This window comes from Tamandua tetradactyla, chromosome 19 (genome assembly GCF_023851605.1).
Source record: "Tamandua tetradactyla isolate mTamTet1 chromosome 19, mTamTet1.pri, whole genome shotgun sequence".
Taxonomy (NCBI): Eukaryota; Metazoa; Chordata; class Mammalia; order Pilosa; family Myrmecophagidae; genus Tamandua; species Tamandua tetradactyla.
The window spans coordinates 10,553,322-10,570,677 of record NC_135345.1 but is presented as its reverse complement, the minus strand read 5'-3'; the positions used below and the strand labels follow the sequence as shown (position 1 = coordinate 10,570,677).

Below are 17,356 nucleotides of genomic sequence, written 5' to 3'. Positions count from 1 at the left end.
AAGGCACAGCACCACAATTAGTTATAGGATATATTTCAGAGTTTGGCATGGATTACAATTTGGCAATTTTAGCTTTTTACTTCTAGATACTCTAAGATACTAGAGACTAAAAGAGATATCGATTTAATGATTCAGCAATCATATTCATTTGTTAAATCCTATCTTCTCTGTATAACTCCACCATCACCTTTGATCTTTCTCCCACTCTTTAGAGGTATTTGGGCTATGGTCAGTCTAAATTTTTCATGTTGGGGGAGCTGCCAATATTAAAGGTTATCCCCTGTCTCTCTTTCTGCATAACTGTTAATAAGGCAATATTTTCAACTTTCACTGAAGACATTTTTTCTTACTTATCAATTTCTCAAATGTTGTACTTTCTTACTTTGCTTATGTCATCTATTTAAGCGGACAAGACCAGTTATTGCAAAACCTAAGTTTACTCTTACTGTCCTTTCATTTTTCTCTTAAAGCTAATATTGTCAAGCTACTCTTTATTGAGCTAATATTTATTGAGGGTCTACCTGATGGCAACTTAGATATTTTGTTCTATTGTACCTCATTTAATTCCTACAGCCACCCAAGTATGTCAGCAGGACTTCCCCCTTTTTTTTTTCAGATGGGAAACTGAGGTCCAGAAAGAGAAGTAGTCTTTCTAAACCAGAATCTAAACTCAGACTGATCTCACCTTAATCACTTTGATCTTTCCACATCATTCCACTCATTTCTGTTTTCTCTTACTTATATAATTTAGCCTGGATATCAGTTAAAAGTATTGATATTTGTATCTGTCGTCCCTAGACGCTTGGACTGTTTTCAGTTGTCTTCTCCATGAAACATTTCCCAAACTCCCTCTTCTCAGCCTCCTTTAAATTGCTAAAAATATGGACTATTCCAGAGATTCCTTTATCTCATTGGAGTGGAAGCATTTGTTTCCATCTCCATCTTCCCCTTTACACAGTGTTTTCCGGAGGGTAGGGACCCTCATATTTCCGTCTCCCATGAGAGCACTGGGCAGAGTTCCTGGGCCTCTGTGTCCAGAGCGAATGACATCTCTGCCTGGGCATGTCTGACCTTACTAATTGAGGAGAAGGAGGAAGGAGGATAATTGTAAGAAGAAGTCGGATTGAAATCCAATTTAGTGACTCACAATATTAAAAGTCTTTCTCCTTACAAATTGAAGGGTTTGAAGAAAAATTATGAAAAACCAATCCAGAAATCTCAGCACAATCTTCAAAGCTTCATTGAACTTACACCATCACTCTTTGGCCAGACTTACTCATTTTCCTTGGCATGTTGGACACTAATGAGTCTGCAGGTTAAGCTTTGGCACCGGTCTGGAATACAAAGCCAGTCCTGCATGTTCATACAAGCTTGTAGGGGAAACGAAGGTGATTGTGAAAGGAGAAAAGCACTGTGGCTGATTGACCAAAACGGCCGCAGTCAGTTTCATTCTTTTGACATCTCTGAAGACTCATCCTCTTGGATGCATCCTGCTGCCTGACAAATTGCGGCTCCTCAAGGCATATGTCAGCTTCATTAGTGCATTAATGACCTTGAAGAGGGTGTGAGAGTAGCAGGAAGTCTTGAAAACTTAGCTCATCATAAGAGTTATCAACATTCATGCATACCTGTGTACATGGTAGATTATTTTTTGGAGGCATTGAAACAGGGTAATACATGAGCAAACACCACTAAAATCCTTCTGTCACATTTAGTTGGCTGCACAAAAGAAGGAGCAATTGGACATGCCTAACACCTACTGACTCCTACCTGTGTGTCATTCAGTTCTCCTAATACCTTTGCTTTTTCCTTTCGTTTGCTAAGAGCTGGAAGAAGAAATACAGTTATTTGGAAATGCTAACTCAATTCCGCATGATTTCTTCCATGAATTTTGAAATACCAAACAAACTCTCTGACGTGAGCTCTGCTACAATTCTTCTCTTGTCATAGGACATTAATAAGATCAAAATGATTTTTATGTGTCATATGTATCCATTATTCAGCTATCTATGAATCTTTGCAGCCTGTCCTTAGCTCTACACAATACTAACTCTAGAATAATTGCCACATTATTTTTTTGCCTTTCCCCTACCAGTTCCTTCCCCATACCCTACACACCTGCATGTACCTGAGTTATTTTAGGCAAAGGGCAGGGTGCTGACTTTGGCTTTAATTCCCCAGTGTCTAAATCACACCAAGTCTATTTAGAGCTTGGTTCTGAATTGTGGCTGCTCTGGGCAGGCTGATAATTTAGTTTTCTCACATCTTGATATTCTTCAAAGGCTGCTTCTCTATTTATTTAGGGAGAGGCTGAGTACTACATGTGGCAAGAGCTCTGAGACCCTCCTATTCACCCTAAGCAGTTCTGCTTATTCCGAAACTTGCAGACCTCATTCAAATGAGCAAAAGCTCTAGAGTTAACTGCCTCCTTCTAGCTTAGAAAGTTGCTGAACTTCTGCTTTCTGGTTGAGTGAAGGAGAATCTTATCCCATTTCCCCTGCTTCCAAGATATTTCACTAAATTGCTACTTATAATTTTATAGTATATTGCCATTGAGAAGCTTTTTATCTAATGCCATTTTCTCCATCATGTTTTGTCCCATTAATAGTTAACCATCTTGTATAGATTGTTCTCTGTTCTAACTGGTTTCTCTATCAGATTCTAGGATCAGTTGTTTTTCATCAAATTAATGCTGGATAAGATCGGAGTAGGACAGACAGTAAATGCATTTGTGAGACCCTGTGCAAGGAACAGGCTTTAATCACTGAAGACCGTAACAACTTCCTATTAATAAGACCTCAACCTCTTAGAAATGACATGCATCACTTGCTGTATCTTATGAAAAGTTAGTCTGATGCTGGAACAAGAGGTAAAAATTTGGGACTTATTTTGAGTAGTAATTTTTTGTTGTTGATGTTTAGAATTGTGATTAATATTATCCCATCAAGACAGAGAAGTGTGTTTCTTAATTCTCAAATGACATTGCGCTTGAGATAGATATAAAATGGCATATAATCATAGAATCTATAAATCAGTCATTTCCCCTTGTAAACAAGGATGCTGCAGCTCAGAGTATGTTTATGGCATGCTCAAGGTCACACAGAAGTCAGGGCCGAGCTCCAGACTAGACACTCAGCTCCTTACTCCCAGCTTGGCACCACTTTCTTGCTGGAAGACTTGGTAGAGATGTGTTTTATGTGTCTCAAATTATCTGTGTGTCAGCAATATCAGTTACCTGATTAGGACCTTTATTAGCTACAACAGTGGAAGACAGAGCTCTGACAAATACAGAAACTGACTGTTTCAGTTTGCTAATGCTGCCAGAATGCAATATACAGAAATGGGTTGGCTTTTACAAAGGGGATTTATTAGGCTACAAATTTACAGTTCTAAGGCCATGGAAATGTCCAAATTAAAGCATCAACAAGAAGATACTTTTACTCAAGAAAGTCCAGTTGGATAACTCTGTCATGTAGAAAAGTACATGGCAGTGTCTACTGGCCCTTCTCTCCTGGGTTGGCTTCCAAAATGGCTCTCTCAGCTCCTCTGGGCCCTTTGACCTCTCCTGGGACATTGTGCCTCTCCAAGCATCTGTGGGTTCTTTCCTAGCATCTCTGGGACTTACTCTGGATTTCATCTCTTAGCTTTGCATCTCCTGGGACATTTTCTGTCTCCTAGTGTCTGTCACCTCTCTGCTCTGTGTATTCGCTCTTAGCTTTCTCTGTGTTTTCTGCCTTTTATTCTCTTCATACAGGACTCAGGTAAGAGCATTAGGCCCCACCTCGAATTGGGTGGGCCACAGCTCCACAGAAACAACCTAATCAAAAGATCCCCAACACACAGTAGGTATGCGTTCACAAGATTGCATTCGAAGAACATGGCTTTTCTGGTGCACGTAACAATTTCAAACCAGCACAGTGACATCGAATGAGAGTTTTCTCTATGCCGGGTCCTCCCCTTTGCACTTTTTGTAGTAATACCTCCTTCAATCCTCACAATAAACCTATCGAGTTGTCACAGTTGCCAGCCCCATGTTTCAGATGAGGAATCAAGGTGCACGGATGTCGGGTGGTTTGCCCATGGCTACGTGGAGGAAGTTAGACACAGCGGGGACCTGAGCCCTCACTCTTCACCAGCAGCCACTCCTCTGAACTCCTTTAATTCATGTTGACTGTTTCTGAATTTCTCTTCCCCGATGCCAGCTTGTTTCAAATATTTTGTTTAATAATAAATGAATAACATTTAAAAGTATCAAATATAAATCATTTTGTATCAGCATTCAGAGAGAATCAATGATCTAGGAGATGATGATTTAACTTAGCATATACCGTCGTATTTGATCTGAAGATCATGAAATTATAACAAAAGATGTGATCACAGAGACAGTTATGTCAAGTGCAAAATAGGTTTCGTTCCTCTTGATAGATTAAATGGCCTCTAAAATGTCAAGATTACTGAGAGACTGAAACAGGTATCCCATGTTTAAAGTAAATTCATTATAGATAATTTCAAGCATAAAGCAGTGGTGTTAAGAAAGACTAATTCATTTTATAAAACCTGAAGCTTCAGAAATAAAGAATATCCAATCTACATAAGGTTTTTCAAATTCTTCAACTAAAGGAAAAATGAAAATTGCGATGATGTGTACGTCTGTGTGAAGGACAGGAGAGAAAAAGTAAAGCAAGCACTATTCTTTTATTTGGGGCTATCACACAAACAGCAACTTAATTCAGAAAGGGAAACACTGGACAATATAAAATTAAGACCCATACTTTGTTTCCATGCCTGTTTTCCCACCAGGCTCCTTGCAGGCGTGGATGTGGCTTTCTCGTGGCTAAGTTTGTCACCATGCCTGGCAATACTAAGTGCTCAGTTAAATGTTTTTGTTTTTTTTTAATGATCATGCTAAAGCAAGATGTCACATGTACAAAAGGAATATCAAGGCAAGTTCATGGGCCAGATCTGAGCAGAGGGTTCCAAGATATTCTACTATCTTGCCCCAAATTGAAACCTGTAAGGGGCGTTATCTGGTTCAAGCTCAAGATGAATCTATTGCAGTGACTTGGCTATTTTTCCTATACTATATTCAAAAGTCTTTAACAGGAAGCAGCAACCTCCCCAGTATTAGTGTCTCCTGGCTTGTGCACCCTTTTCTCTGCTACTCTCCTCCCCCCAACCACCCATGGCCTGTGTCCTGCCACAAACCCCAGTATAGGTGGAGTCCTTTCACTGTGCCCAGCCCTCTTTTGTTGCAAACTCCCATCTGGAACACCACTGTAGGACTTACTATCAAGCAAATCCTAGGTCTCTTCTAAGACTGTGCCCAAATACTGCCTTTCTATGGATTGCACAAAACCACTGTGCCCCGAGGGCAGTCACTGGATTATTTCTATAGGCCCAGGAAACATTGTGAATGTTTTGGAAAAGTTTAATTGGGTACAGGAAAAGTTTAATTGGGTAGAGACTCTAGGTCTCAAATAGACTGCTTGCATCAATCTTTGAAGACTTGCCTTCCACTCTGTTTTTTTTTTTTTTTCTCACCTTCATTGTATTTTGCAACTAATATCCATTTACTTCATTCATAAAAATCAGGAGATTTTATCGAAATATCCATAGTTAAATATTGAAAAACTTGAAGATCAGACCACATGGTTCCTTGTTTCCGACAACATTCACCTGCTGAGTTGACTAAAGGACATTTACCTGCTGTCCATTTTAGACAGGCCATAGACACTGCTGCTTGTCACAGTCCCCAACTCTCCGGCATCTCACCTGATGCCACCTTCCTGAATTCCAGACAGTTGTGTGCTATCCCTGGAAAGCCATGCAAGCATAAAGAGGCCCCAGGCAAATTCCTTTTCTTTCCTATTTCTTTCGAGGGTTGGTCCAAGAAATGAGAAGAAAAACCTTCTCTTCACCTTTGTCCATCCAGGAAAAGATGTCCTTTGGTTTTCACATACTTATTTTTGACTGCAAATTATCCCAGTCTTTCCTGCCCCAATACACAAGATGCATAGATGTTCTTGGTGGTTGCAATCCAGTGGAATGGGAATCAGGAGACTGATTTCATAGTCAGTTCATCCCTACACTACTGGCCTCAGTTTCCGCCTCTGCAAAATGATAAGACAGGTCAAGATGATGGTTCATGGCCCTTCAGCCTATAATGCCTCTATGTCTTTCCTGACCATTTCTGGGGAAATGCATGGGATTCATGGGCGCTAGCTACCTGTGGGGTGATGGACAACTGTTTTTGCCAACCAAGGAGGTTGCTGCAGCTGTATCAGCACCTCCTGAGTAGTGACCAGGTCCATGTGCAGACCAAAGCCAGCCACACACCCCGGATGGGCTCAGGCAGCCGAGCCCCTGTCTCCTGCCTGCTAGCACTGCCCCCTTTGCTACCCAGCCTCACTGAGAACTAAGAGTGGCCCTGTTCGCCCTCCATCACAGAACTCTGCCAGGGCTTTTTTACTTCTAATGAAGGATTTATTTAGGTCATGGCTGCTTCTCTGCACGGCAATGCCAGTTGAGCATGTTGAAAAGAAACTCGCCTCCGCTTCCCTCCCTGGCATCTTGCTGCTGCACACACCTGATTGCCCCTCATTCATTCAGGTGGCAGGTATGAAGGACCTACTGTGTGTACCTCCTGAGAAGGGAGCAAGCCTGGATCACTTCTAGGTCATTGTCCTTTCTTCCTTAAACCCCTGCTGAGTCACTGCAGTACTGTGGATAATGAACAGATGTGTTTGACTAATTATCTGCCCTGATCCCATTTATACTGCACAGCATTATATATATATAATACCATATATATATATGGTATTAGGGACCAAAATAGCTATGATGTTTTCTGGTCTTGCATTGGACCAGGCAATATACTGAGCACTCCACATATACTCTTTTATTTAATCCTCAACATAAATATGTGGGGCAATGCATTAGAACTTTAACTGTGTTTCAGGACTGTCTGGTGGATTTTAAGGTATAGAGCTGAGGTTTGAGCCCAGGTGTTTTGGCCCTAAAGCTTCTGTTAATTCCAGCATCTTCAACCCTCCTAGGCCCCAGCTCCCATACTAATAACCCGTCTACTGCCAGGCTGTTTCCTCTCTATTTTGTCTACCACAATTGGTTTCCATCCTGGAATTAGCAAACCACCACAAAATAGAAAAAAGAAAAAAAAATAATCCAAGGCACCATACCCACACCCTTGCCCAGGCTAAGGAAATGCGATCAGAATGGGCATGGGCCTTTAAGTCCCCCAGGGCTTTGGTAGATGGACCAGCGACCAGCTCCCCCAGGAGCTTGTGAGAAATGCAGAACCTCAGGCCTCTCCCAGACCTCTTGGATAATAATCTACGTTTTCCACCAGATCCCCAGGTAACTGGTGTACAGGTACCTTTGTGAAGCAGAGCACTGGGTAATCCTGAGGGGCAGCCAAGGCTGAGAACCACTGGAGGGAAGATGTAGTCTCCTCCTACTGGCAGCTCCTTATCCAGAACCTTCTCAGGAGTATAGCGGATGCAAGGGGCATAGGAAGATGGGAGGAGAAGGTATTTGAAGGGTCTTCCTATTTTTCAAGGCGGATTGTACTTTCTTTACTCCTTCAGACAGTGAAGGTGCCCCACTGAAATTCATTACCATTGTGTGATCTGACCTTTCGTCCTTTCTACCTGAACTTTGTCCATCCAAGCCCACCTCATGGCAATTACCATAAGGAAATCCAAACAAACTGAATGTCATCATTTGGTGACGAGTGTCATGTGTAGGCAATTTCAGCAAAATAAATATTTATGTAGATCTTGAAATATCAGTGTCCTTTGGTAGGCTGACAGGCACAAGCTAAATGTGTTTTCTATTTTGGGGTGTTGAAGATGACCTGCCAAGGATGTAAATTTGACACCACTGCAACCTGTGCTTAAACACTGGTACAAAGATGAAAAGGAAGACCAGGTTTGACTTATAAAGATGAACAAATAATCTTATACTGTTTGTTGAGTGTCCAGAAGTTTGGTTGGATGAGAAATGACAGTTTTGTGGCTCATAGTGTCTTTATTGAGTTTTTAGGACATTCTGGAAAATTAAGTCACTCCACACCCAAGCATTGCAGAATGCGAGATCACATACTTTCTACTGCCTCATCATGAACAAGCCCAGAATGTACTCCCATGGCCCATGCCGGAGCATCACCATTCAAAGCGAAGAAAAGCACAGCCCCAGCCTTGGAGATGGCCTGTAACAATTTGAGTTTTGACATTTTTTTGCTTTGTGATCTTGAGTAGGCTACTTAACCTTTAAGAGCATGTTTCCATGCCCATCATGGGGAGAAGGGCAGGCCAATAATATTTGTTTGAATGCCTCTTGTGTGCCAGGCACTCTGTTATATATTGGGCATGTGTGGCTCACTTAATCGTGACAATATCCATATGGTGTGTTAGCCTATTTTGCAGAATTTTATGTTGAGATCCAGAGAGATAAGAAACTTATTTGAGGTTACTTTACTGTAAGAACTGTAGCCTAGACCTGTCTGACTGTAAACTCATTTACTTCTACATTTCTCTTCGTCACCTTCTCATCATTTTAAAAAACTACAATGCAATGACAATAATATGAGAATAGCTACTTCTTAGAGTTCCATCATCCCTGTTTCCTGAGTAGAGATGCTTGCCTTGTACCACCTCTGCCACCATCTCTGGTTGAGCAACTGGAAATGTGTCCTGCAGACAGAGAGAATGCAGGCTTCACTGTTCCCAATGCACTAAATTTACCTCTCGTGAAATATTCTAGTTATTTCATTTTATTCGTGAATATGTTCCAGCGATGGGACTGAGTGAATATATTATACTTAATTACTTTTGAAATCTAGGTCATGATGTGATTTATGCAATCAGAAGACTTAAGGAGGAAATTAAAATAGTTATTGCATAGCTTCCCCTCCTTTTTTAATTATCATATTTTCCAGCCTCTCAGGTGATCTTTCCCAACCACTAGACATTTTGAATCCCCTTTCAACATCAAGTGTCTGCTTGACTCTCCAGGGATGGGATGCTCACTATCTCTTTTAGACCCAGACTTAAGGGTTATGTTTGTCTTTCTATTACATTAAAGTCCTTTCCCTGTAGCTTTCAACCACTTGCCTAACTGTCTACTGCATTCCCCAAGTTCATGCACCAAACAGAATCTCAGGCCCTGGCAGATGCAGAGAGAAGAAGGGCACAGACAGGGAGGCTCTGAAATGTACTTGGCTGAGTGGAGAGACAGATGTAAGAACTGATAGCATCTGGGGACTATACAAAGGGGTGATATCAAAGAAAATGATTAAAAGAGGGGGGCTGGGCTCATGGTGCAGGGAAAGCCAAGCATTTGAAATAAATTCTGAATGACAAGGAAGAGCCAGAGGCAGAATGCCCAGGACACAGCATTCCATGCAGAAGGAGCGGCCAATGTTGTGCTTTCAAAGAGAAGGGAGTGAGGCTGGAGCTTGACTGGAGGGAGCAGAATAGATGTGAGGTCAGAGGGCAGCTGTCTCATCCCAGGGTTAGGAAGGATTTTGGACTGAGCTCCAAGTGCAAGAGGAGCTTCCTTCTGGAAAAATCCTGCAGACCCTCCCTCGTGTTCTCATCTTCACTGTGGGTCCCAAGGAAGCCTCGTGTTGCTGTCGGGAAGGATGCTTATCTTTTGAATTGTTGAAACGCACAGCGTAGTTATCCCTGCAGGACAGAGAAAATAGCCTCCCCGATAAAGGAAGTAAACAGAGGTGGGACTGGATCTCTCTTTGGGACCTATTAACTGAACTACAAAGGGAGAGAAGAGGTTCATTTTGCCCATCTTAGCAAGTCAGAAACCTTCAAAAAAATTCCATCCCTCATCAAAGCATCGGTACAGGTGTGAGTGTACAGAAGTAGTAAAGAATGAAAACAAGGGGCATAGCAACTACTTGCGTGCTAACTGAGCATTTCCGGAGACTGAAAGGGACAATGAGGTCCCTAGCTTTGGCTGCTCAGACTCGGTTTAAATCGTGGCTATGCCTCTCACTTGCAAAACATTTACCTTCTACAAACCTCAGTTTCTTACCTGTGTTGTCTGGAGGACTTGTAATGAGGATTACAGAGAACCATGTATGTGATGTTACCAGCTTGGTGTCTGCTCTGGAGCAGGTGGCTCAGATGGGAGCCGTGTTCAGGGGATGTGGCCACAGCACCAGGCTCTAGAGCATTCTTTGTTCTTGCCCATGACAGCTCAGGGCTCCACACTATTTACTCAAAATTGTTAAGGGAGAATGTGAAGTCGTCTTTGTAATGACTGCAAGTTCAAATATGCCTCCCTTGTCCTTTTCCTGTTCAAGAAGCTCCTAATCTCTCAGTTGGTAGGTATCTTACTATGAAGAGTGTTCTCTCTACTTTTCAATAACTTTCAGATTAAGAACTGCCGTTGAGTTTAGTGCTCTTGTCTCCATGCTGTCCTTAGCCTCTACCCGCCACATGAGGCCAAAGAGCACTTGAAATGTGGCTAGTCCAAACCCAGCTGTGCTGTAAGGATAAATACCTGCTGGGTTTTGAAGATGTGGTACAGAAAACAATAATGCAAAACAACACTAATTTTTATATAAATGATGCATTAGAATGATAATATTTCAGGTATATTAGTTTAAATAAAAAATATATATATATTTACTTTTTAAAATATTGCACATATGCTGCATATATACTACAATGTATCTCATTGCTAAGGTTCCATGCACACATACACTACAAGCAATATATTCATCTCTAATATTGGACACACAGTGATCATGAGGAGCCACCTCCCTTCATGATGGGAGCATTTGGACTTCCCAGTGGATAGCCAGAGTGTCTGGGCCTGAAATGAGGTACAATTTGCAAGTGCATGTGTGGCTTACCTTATATTTCTGTTGGTTGACACTGATATATATGATTTCATTTCTTGTTCAAAGCAGCCAAATAAGGCAGCTGGCCAGTTGTGGAATTACAACTGTTTCACTGATGAAGAAACTGAAGCTAAGAGAGAGATGAAGTCACTTTGACTCAGGTCAAAATGAGAGACAGGACTCTTCACTCCATAGCTGGTGTCATTCCTTTTGACCCTTCTGTTGAATTGAACAACGAATGTGTTGTCCCCTGCTGCAGGTAGCCTGAGTATCAGCTGACCCTGGAATTGGTAGTGGGTTGGAGCTGGACAGTTTTCTTTGGGTCTTTCTGTTCAGGACCTCAGTGTCCTCATTATTTTAGGTTAAGGCCACAGGCAGGCTTGGAAGATAGGACTCCCTGCAGAAAGAATACAGAGATGGCCATCAGGAGCAAAAGTTCTGGTCCCCAATTTTTCTATGTGACCTTGAGCAAGTTGTCTCCGGGCCTCTTCCTCTATAAAATGAAAGGCAGGGACTAAATGACTCCCTGCTGCTCTAATGTTGTTCACCTCACTGCTTAGATCAGTGTGGCCCAGATGTTCTGACTTATAGGTTCATGTGATTTTTTTCTTCCCTGAAAGTGTGACTGAAAGGCCCAGGCACTCTGGCTGTGCCACTGGAAAGTCCAAATGCTACAACCATGAAGGGAGGTGACTGCTCAGGACCACTGTGTGTCCAGTATATATTAGAGATGAATATATTGCTTGTAGTATATGTGTGCATGGAACCTTAGCAATGAGATATTTTTCCCCCATCTACCGCATATCTTTTTGGAACAAGAAGCAGGTCCTAGACATAAGTAAATATATTTTTGGAAAGTACTAAAGTAGAAACCAGGCACTTTTAAACTATTAACCTCCTCCCTTTTCTTTTTTAAAGGACAAACTATATTTAGGTTCTTTTCAGCTGTCTGCTTGCAGTTCTCCTTTAGGGAAAAAAATCTCAGGTGTGCACTGTGTTAACCAAGACATCCCACGATTGAGTGGAAAGAGAGTGAACAGACAATATTAATTTTAGATACGGCCTCTGCCTCTATCAGTTACGGGTTGAGTGATTTGGGCCTGCCATTGTTTCCTGCATCTGAATGCAGAACTATAAGATGGGGCAAGCAATGCTGCTTCACAGAGTATAGCAAGCTGTCAGGTATGTGCTAGTTGCTCTCTCCCTTCCTCCATGCACCCCACTCCCTGCCACACACACACATACACACACACACAAACATTAGATGTGTTATAAGCAAGTGCACCATGTCTACTTGGTAGACCCACATGGACAATTGAGAAAAAAGTGGAACTTGATTGAAACATACTGAAATACTCAGTTGACTAAAGTAAATGGTCATTAAATTGAGCTCATCTAATCAATAGACCGAACCTTAAGCCACATCTTGCTGGGTCATCCCTCCCTACACATATTTTTTTCTTAAAGAGTTGTCAGCTGATCTCTCAAGTCCCATTTCCAGGGTTCTATGATTCTCTAAAGGCTAGCATGTGTTTAATTGCTTGCTCTTTAATATAAATTTTCAAAGCAGTTAATTTAACTAATATCTGAGGGAGTTAGATTGACTGGTTTGATCACAAAAATGCATGTCCTGGATTTTGTTCTTTGTTTATGCATCTGGACAAGTCTCGAACTAAGGAAGTGAACTTGAAACCTGCCCCTGGAGTATAAAGAAAATGATGGGTCTTCTTGATGAAGAACATTTTCACTGACTTGTAAATCCCACAGTCCCCAAGCCAGGCCTATTTCTAACTCTTCCCTCAATGTGTTTAAATAGGCACTGCTGAAATAAGAGCTTTCATTCTCTTTTTTTTTGGCAAGGAGTGTCAGACACCTATTGTCGTTTATCATCTCCTTGAAAACATAAAGCATGACACATCCATCTTAGGGACCCTCACTGTTTCTAGCTCAGCAGTGTCTGTACGTCCTCAAGGGACTTTAACTCCTAAATGGAGGGTATTACTGATGGGTCATGAAGACGAAGTGAATTCAGTAGAAGGGAGGCAGGCTTTGGAAAGGGAGTTCTGAATTTGGACTCTACCTTTGACTAGGTTTTGGGCAGCAAACCCTCCTCTATGACATGGTGATGACAAGACTGTATTGAGAATGAACATTGTGAGAACACTTTCTAAATATTAAAGCTTTTTCCACATGAGAGTTTTGCTCTTTGTAGTAGCCTCACCTGTCCATTCCTCTAAGTCCATTTCAAATATCTCCTCTACCATGATCCACCCCAGGGGTTCTAGACAGAACGGACGTGTGTTGCATTGGACCCTGATGTATTATGATCGTCACACATGCCATGCTGATGCCCATAGTCAGGTCACATCAGTTAGCCTTTGCCAAATTAATGCTACAGTACAAACCACCCCCAATACTCAGTGGCTTAAAGCCACAATCATGCCTCTCACTCAGGAGCTCGTGTAATGACACTACAATCTGAGGGCTCATGGGACAGCTCCGCTGCACGTGTCTCTCCTTGCCTTCCTGGGACCAGCAGCTGGACAGGACACATACCTCTCATGGCGATGACAAGTGGAAACACAAAGGCCTCTTAAGACCAAGGCTGAAGACTTGGGACATTGTCACTCTTGCCCACACTCTGCTGGCCAAGCCCAAATAAGTTGCTGGGATGCACACATCTGGCACAACTGACCATTGACCGCAAGGATATATATATATATATATAGCGTATGAAGAATTGGAGCCAATCACCAAATTTTCCAGACAGGGTCACCTGCCCTATCAGATTAGAAGCCCCTCGAGGTCAGGGACAATGTCTGCTTGGATATCACCTGCCTCTATGCCTGGGCTGACCCATAGTAAAATATTTCACTCATGTTTACTGAGGTCCAAAGACCTTTCCAAACCTCTCTATTATAACAAGGGTCACAAACTATGCCTAGGAGCAAATATGACTCTGCTTTTGTATGACCAAAGGGCTGGACATTTAAAATTTGGGGAAAAAATCATAATATCTCACACAAGTGAAAATCATACGAAATCCAAATTTCAGTGTCCATAAATAAAGTTTTCTTGGAGCACAGCCACACGCATTCCTTTATGTATTGTCTCTGGCCACTTTAGACCAGCAGGCTGTGGAGTTATAGTTGCGGCAACCACCAGCTGGTCCTTTTCAGGAAAAGTTTGCCGAGTGCCAGCTTTATAGAATGAAGCCAATGGGGGAGGTCCAGGGAGGTGAATGGCCTTGCCCACGCCACTGCAGAGCTTTCGCACAAGAAGCCCTGGGTTTATTTGGGGTTAACATTTCCCTCCTTTCTTTCCTAGTAACTGGCGGCCTGTGAGGTCCATGCGTTACTGACCGAGAGGCGTCCCCTGCGGCAGCACTTCATGACCCTGCGGCACCGGGCCGTGTGAAGGCGCCCTGGTGTCCAGCATGGCCGCACTGCTCCTGGGCGCCGTGCTGCTGGTGGCCCAGCCCCAGCTCGTGCCTTCCCGCCCTGCCATCCCCGGGCCCGAGGCCTCCGGGCAGCCCCGCCAGCAGGAGCTTCTGAGAAAAGCAGCGACCCTCCAGGACGACCTCAGAGACGGCGCGGCCCCCAACGGCTCCGTCCAGCAGCTGCCGCAGACCATCATCATCGGCGTGCGCAAGGGTGGCACCCGTGCGCTGCTGGAGATGCTCAGCCTGCACCCCGATGTGGCGGCCGCGGAGAACGAGGTGCACTTCTTCGACTGGGAGGAGCACTACAGCCACGGGCTAGGCTGGTACCTTAGCCAGATGCCCTTCTCCTACCCGCATCAACTCACGGTGGAAAAGACGCCCGCGTACTTCACGTCGCCCAAAGTGCCTGAGCGGGTGCACAGCATGGACCCGTCCATCCGGCTGCTGCTCATCCTGCGAGACCCGTCGGAGCGCGTGCTGTCCGACTACACCCAAGTGTTCTACAACCACGTGCAGAAGCGCAAGCCCTACCCGTCCATCGAGGAGTTCCTGGTGCGCGACGGCCGCCTCAACGTGGACTACAAGGCGCTCAACCGCAGCCTCTACTACGTGCACATGCAGAACTGGCTGCGCTTCTTCCCTCTGCACCGCGTCCACATCGTCGACGGCGACCAGCTCATCAGGGACCCTTTCCCCGAGATCCAGAAGGTCGAGCGGTTCCTGAAGCTGTCGCCGCAGATCAATGCCTCGAACTTCTATTTTAACAAAACCAAGGGTTTTTACTGCCTGCGGGACAGCGGCCGGGACCGCTGCTTACACGAGTCCAAGGGCCGGGCCCACCCTCATGTCGATCCCAAACTGCTCAGTAAACTGCATGAATATTTTCACGAGCCAAATAAGAAATTCTTTCAGCTTGTCGGCAGAACATTTGAGTGGCACTGATTGCAATAAGCTAGGCTCGGAACCTTTCCTATTGTAAGTTATCGTGTACATCTGGGGTGGGGGAGGGGGCTGGAAAAAGAATTTTAAAAGGCATTTAAGCTATAATTTATTTGTAAAATCCATAAATTACTTCTGTACAGTATTAGATTCACAATTGCCATATATACTAGTTATATTTTTCTACTTGTTAAATTGAGGGCATTTTGTATTGTTTTTCATGGTTGTTAACATTGTGTAATATGTCTCTATATGAAGGAACTAAAATATTTCCCTGCAAAAAAAAAAAAGAAAAGAAAAGATTTTTTTGGAGACCCTGTCTTTTTTTTTTTAAGCATAATTAGCATTCCCCCAACTCAAAATAGCTTTCTGTGCTGCTCTCATTTGTAAAATCTATACCCCTTTGTTACTTAAAAAGATGTTTTTTTCATGGCTCTTACTCTGCTCTCTCCTCTCTCTCCTTTCTGCATGCTCTTTTTAAGTTTTAATGTCTCACTGTGGTCATATTTATTTTTTCCTTACATCATAAAATTTATCTTCACTGAGATTCTCCGTGATCCTAGGAAGTGGTAGTTTTGCCCATTCCCAACTCCAACAGATTCCTGAGTGTTGTTTTAACCCCGTGTAAAATCAAAATGGACAAGCAGTAATGAGAGTGGGGAAGGAGTAAATAATTGTCAAAAAAGACGCCTTGTGATCCATCTTCACCCCAAAGACTATTTGCACTTATTCCCCACCTCAGCAATAGGCAAAGCTGTAATAAAGGTGCCAAAACCTTGAAGGTATTATCCATGACCTTGGGGTTGGGTGCTTTGCCCCATGTGCCAAAGGACCTTCTGAACACCAGTTAGAATAGAAAGCAGGAATTGCAAAATCTATATTTCTCTACATTCTCCAGATTCTGTAGAAATCTAACAAAAGGGTAGCCTTTCGCTTTCGCCAGGAGTCTGTTTGTCTGTTTCTTGAACGATCAATCTGCATTTCCAGACATAGAATCCATTTACATTGAGACATATATATATATATATATATATATATATATATATATATATATATATATATGCATGTTTAAAAATCAGCTCTGAACTTGGAGTCATGGAGAAGAATGAGAATTTAAAATCCCTGGGGTTGAAATTGAAAGAGAGTAGGACAAAGTGGAGGGTAGCATATGAGGAAGCCTGAGGGGCAAGAGATTGCAATTTCAGTTTCAGGGTCGTTGGAGGTGGTCCCTTAAGTCCCACTGAGACTCAGTTTTCTCCTGCACTCTTCACTCAACCACCACCTTTTGCAGAAGTAAGGAAACTGGATGCTTTTTCTAATTATGAAAGCAAAGCACACTCATTACGGTAAAGCAGAAAATATGAACATAAAAATAAACCTGCTTCCTGACATACTTTATAGGAAGAAGAGAGCAACTGGCCATTATTGACTGTCTCCTACATATAAGAACACATTGACATTTCCTCAAGCGACCCCAGGAGGTAGGTTTTGAGGAAGTCCACTGAGAGAAAGTAGGCCCAGAGAACACAAACTTGTTCAAGGTCACATCGAGTTAAAAGTCAGGACTTGGAGGCCACTCATTTACTTAGAGCCAAAGCTCAGGCTATTATTATCATCATTACTATTTTTTCCTACTCAATTTTTCCTGAACTCAAAAGGAAAGGCCTGAACAAGGGGATACTTCTTCCTGACCTGCTTCTTCCATCTCAAGAAGGGCTCCTGAGCCAGAGGGAAGGGGAAAGAAAGAGCCAGTGTTTTCTTCAACAGCTCTATCAGGGAAGGGGTCACCTAGGTTATGTTTCTGCATCTTTGGCCAGAACTGACCATAGCATGACCCACACCCCACCCCAGGCAGTGCACAGGCCACAGAGCCTATGCCGTCCTCTTGAGAAACTTATTGACAACCAACTCCCCACAGGGACTGGCAGAAGACTTTGTAGCAGGCTTCCCATTGACATGGCACGTTGAAGCCTACATAGTGCTTGCCAATTCAGCACATAATTGAACCTTGCCTTTGTCAGGTCCACTTTAGAGCTAAGAAATGAGAGGCCAAGAGAAGTTCAATCATGTGTCCAAAGCCACCCAGGAATTTG

The 17,356-nt window shown here is 43.0% G+C and overlaps 1 protein-coding gene across 5 annotated transcripts in view; it reads left to right on the top strand.

Annotated features, from left to right (window-relative positions):
* The window catches only part of HS3ST1 (heparan sulfate-glucosamine 3-sulfotransferase 1), a 38,738-nt gene extending 22,658 nt beyond the window's left edge, over window positions 1–16,080 (top strand). For all 5 annotated transcript variants that reach the window (XM_077136406.1, XM_077136402.1, XM_077136403.1 and 2 more), the window contains one exon: window positions 14,210–16,080. In XM_077136406.1, coding sequence (XP_076992521.1) covers window positions 14,319–15,266 — 948 coding nt within the window. In that variant the 5' untranslated portion in view covers window positions 14,210–14,318 and the 3' untranslated portion in view covers window positions 15,267–16,080. The remainder of the gene's footprint in view (window positions 1–14,209) is intronic.
* The last annotated feature ends 1,276 nt before the right edge of the window (window positions 16,081–17,356 follow it).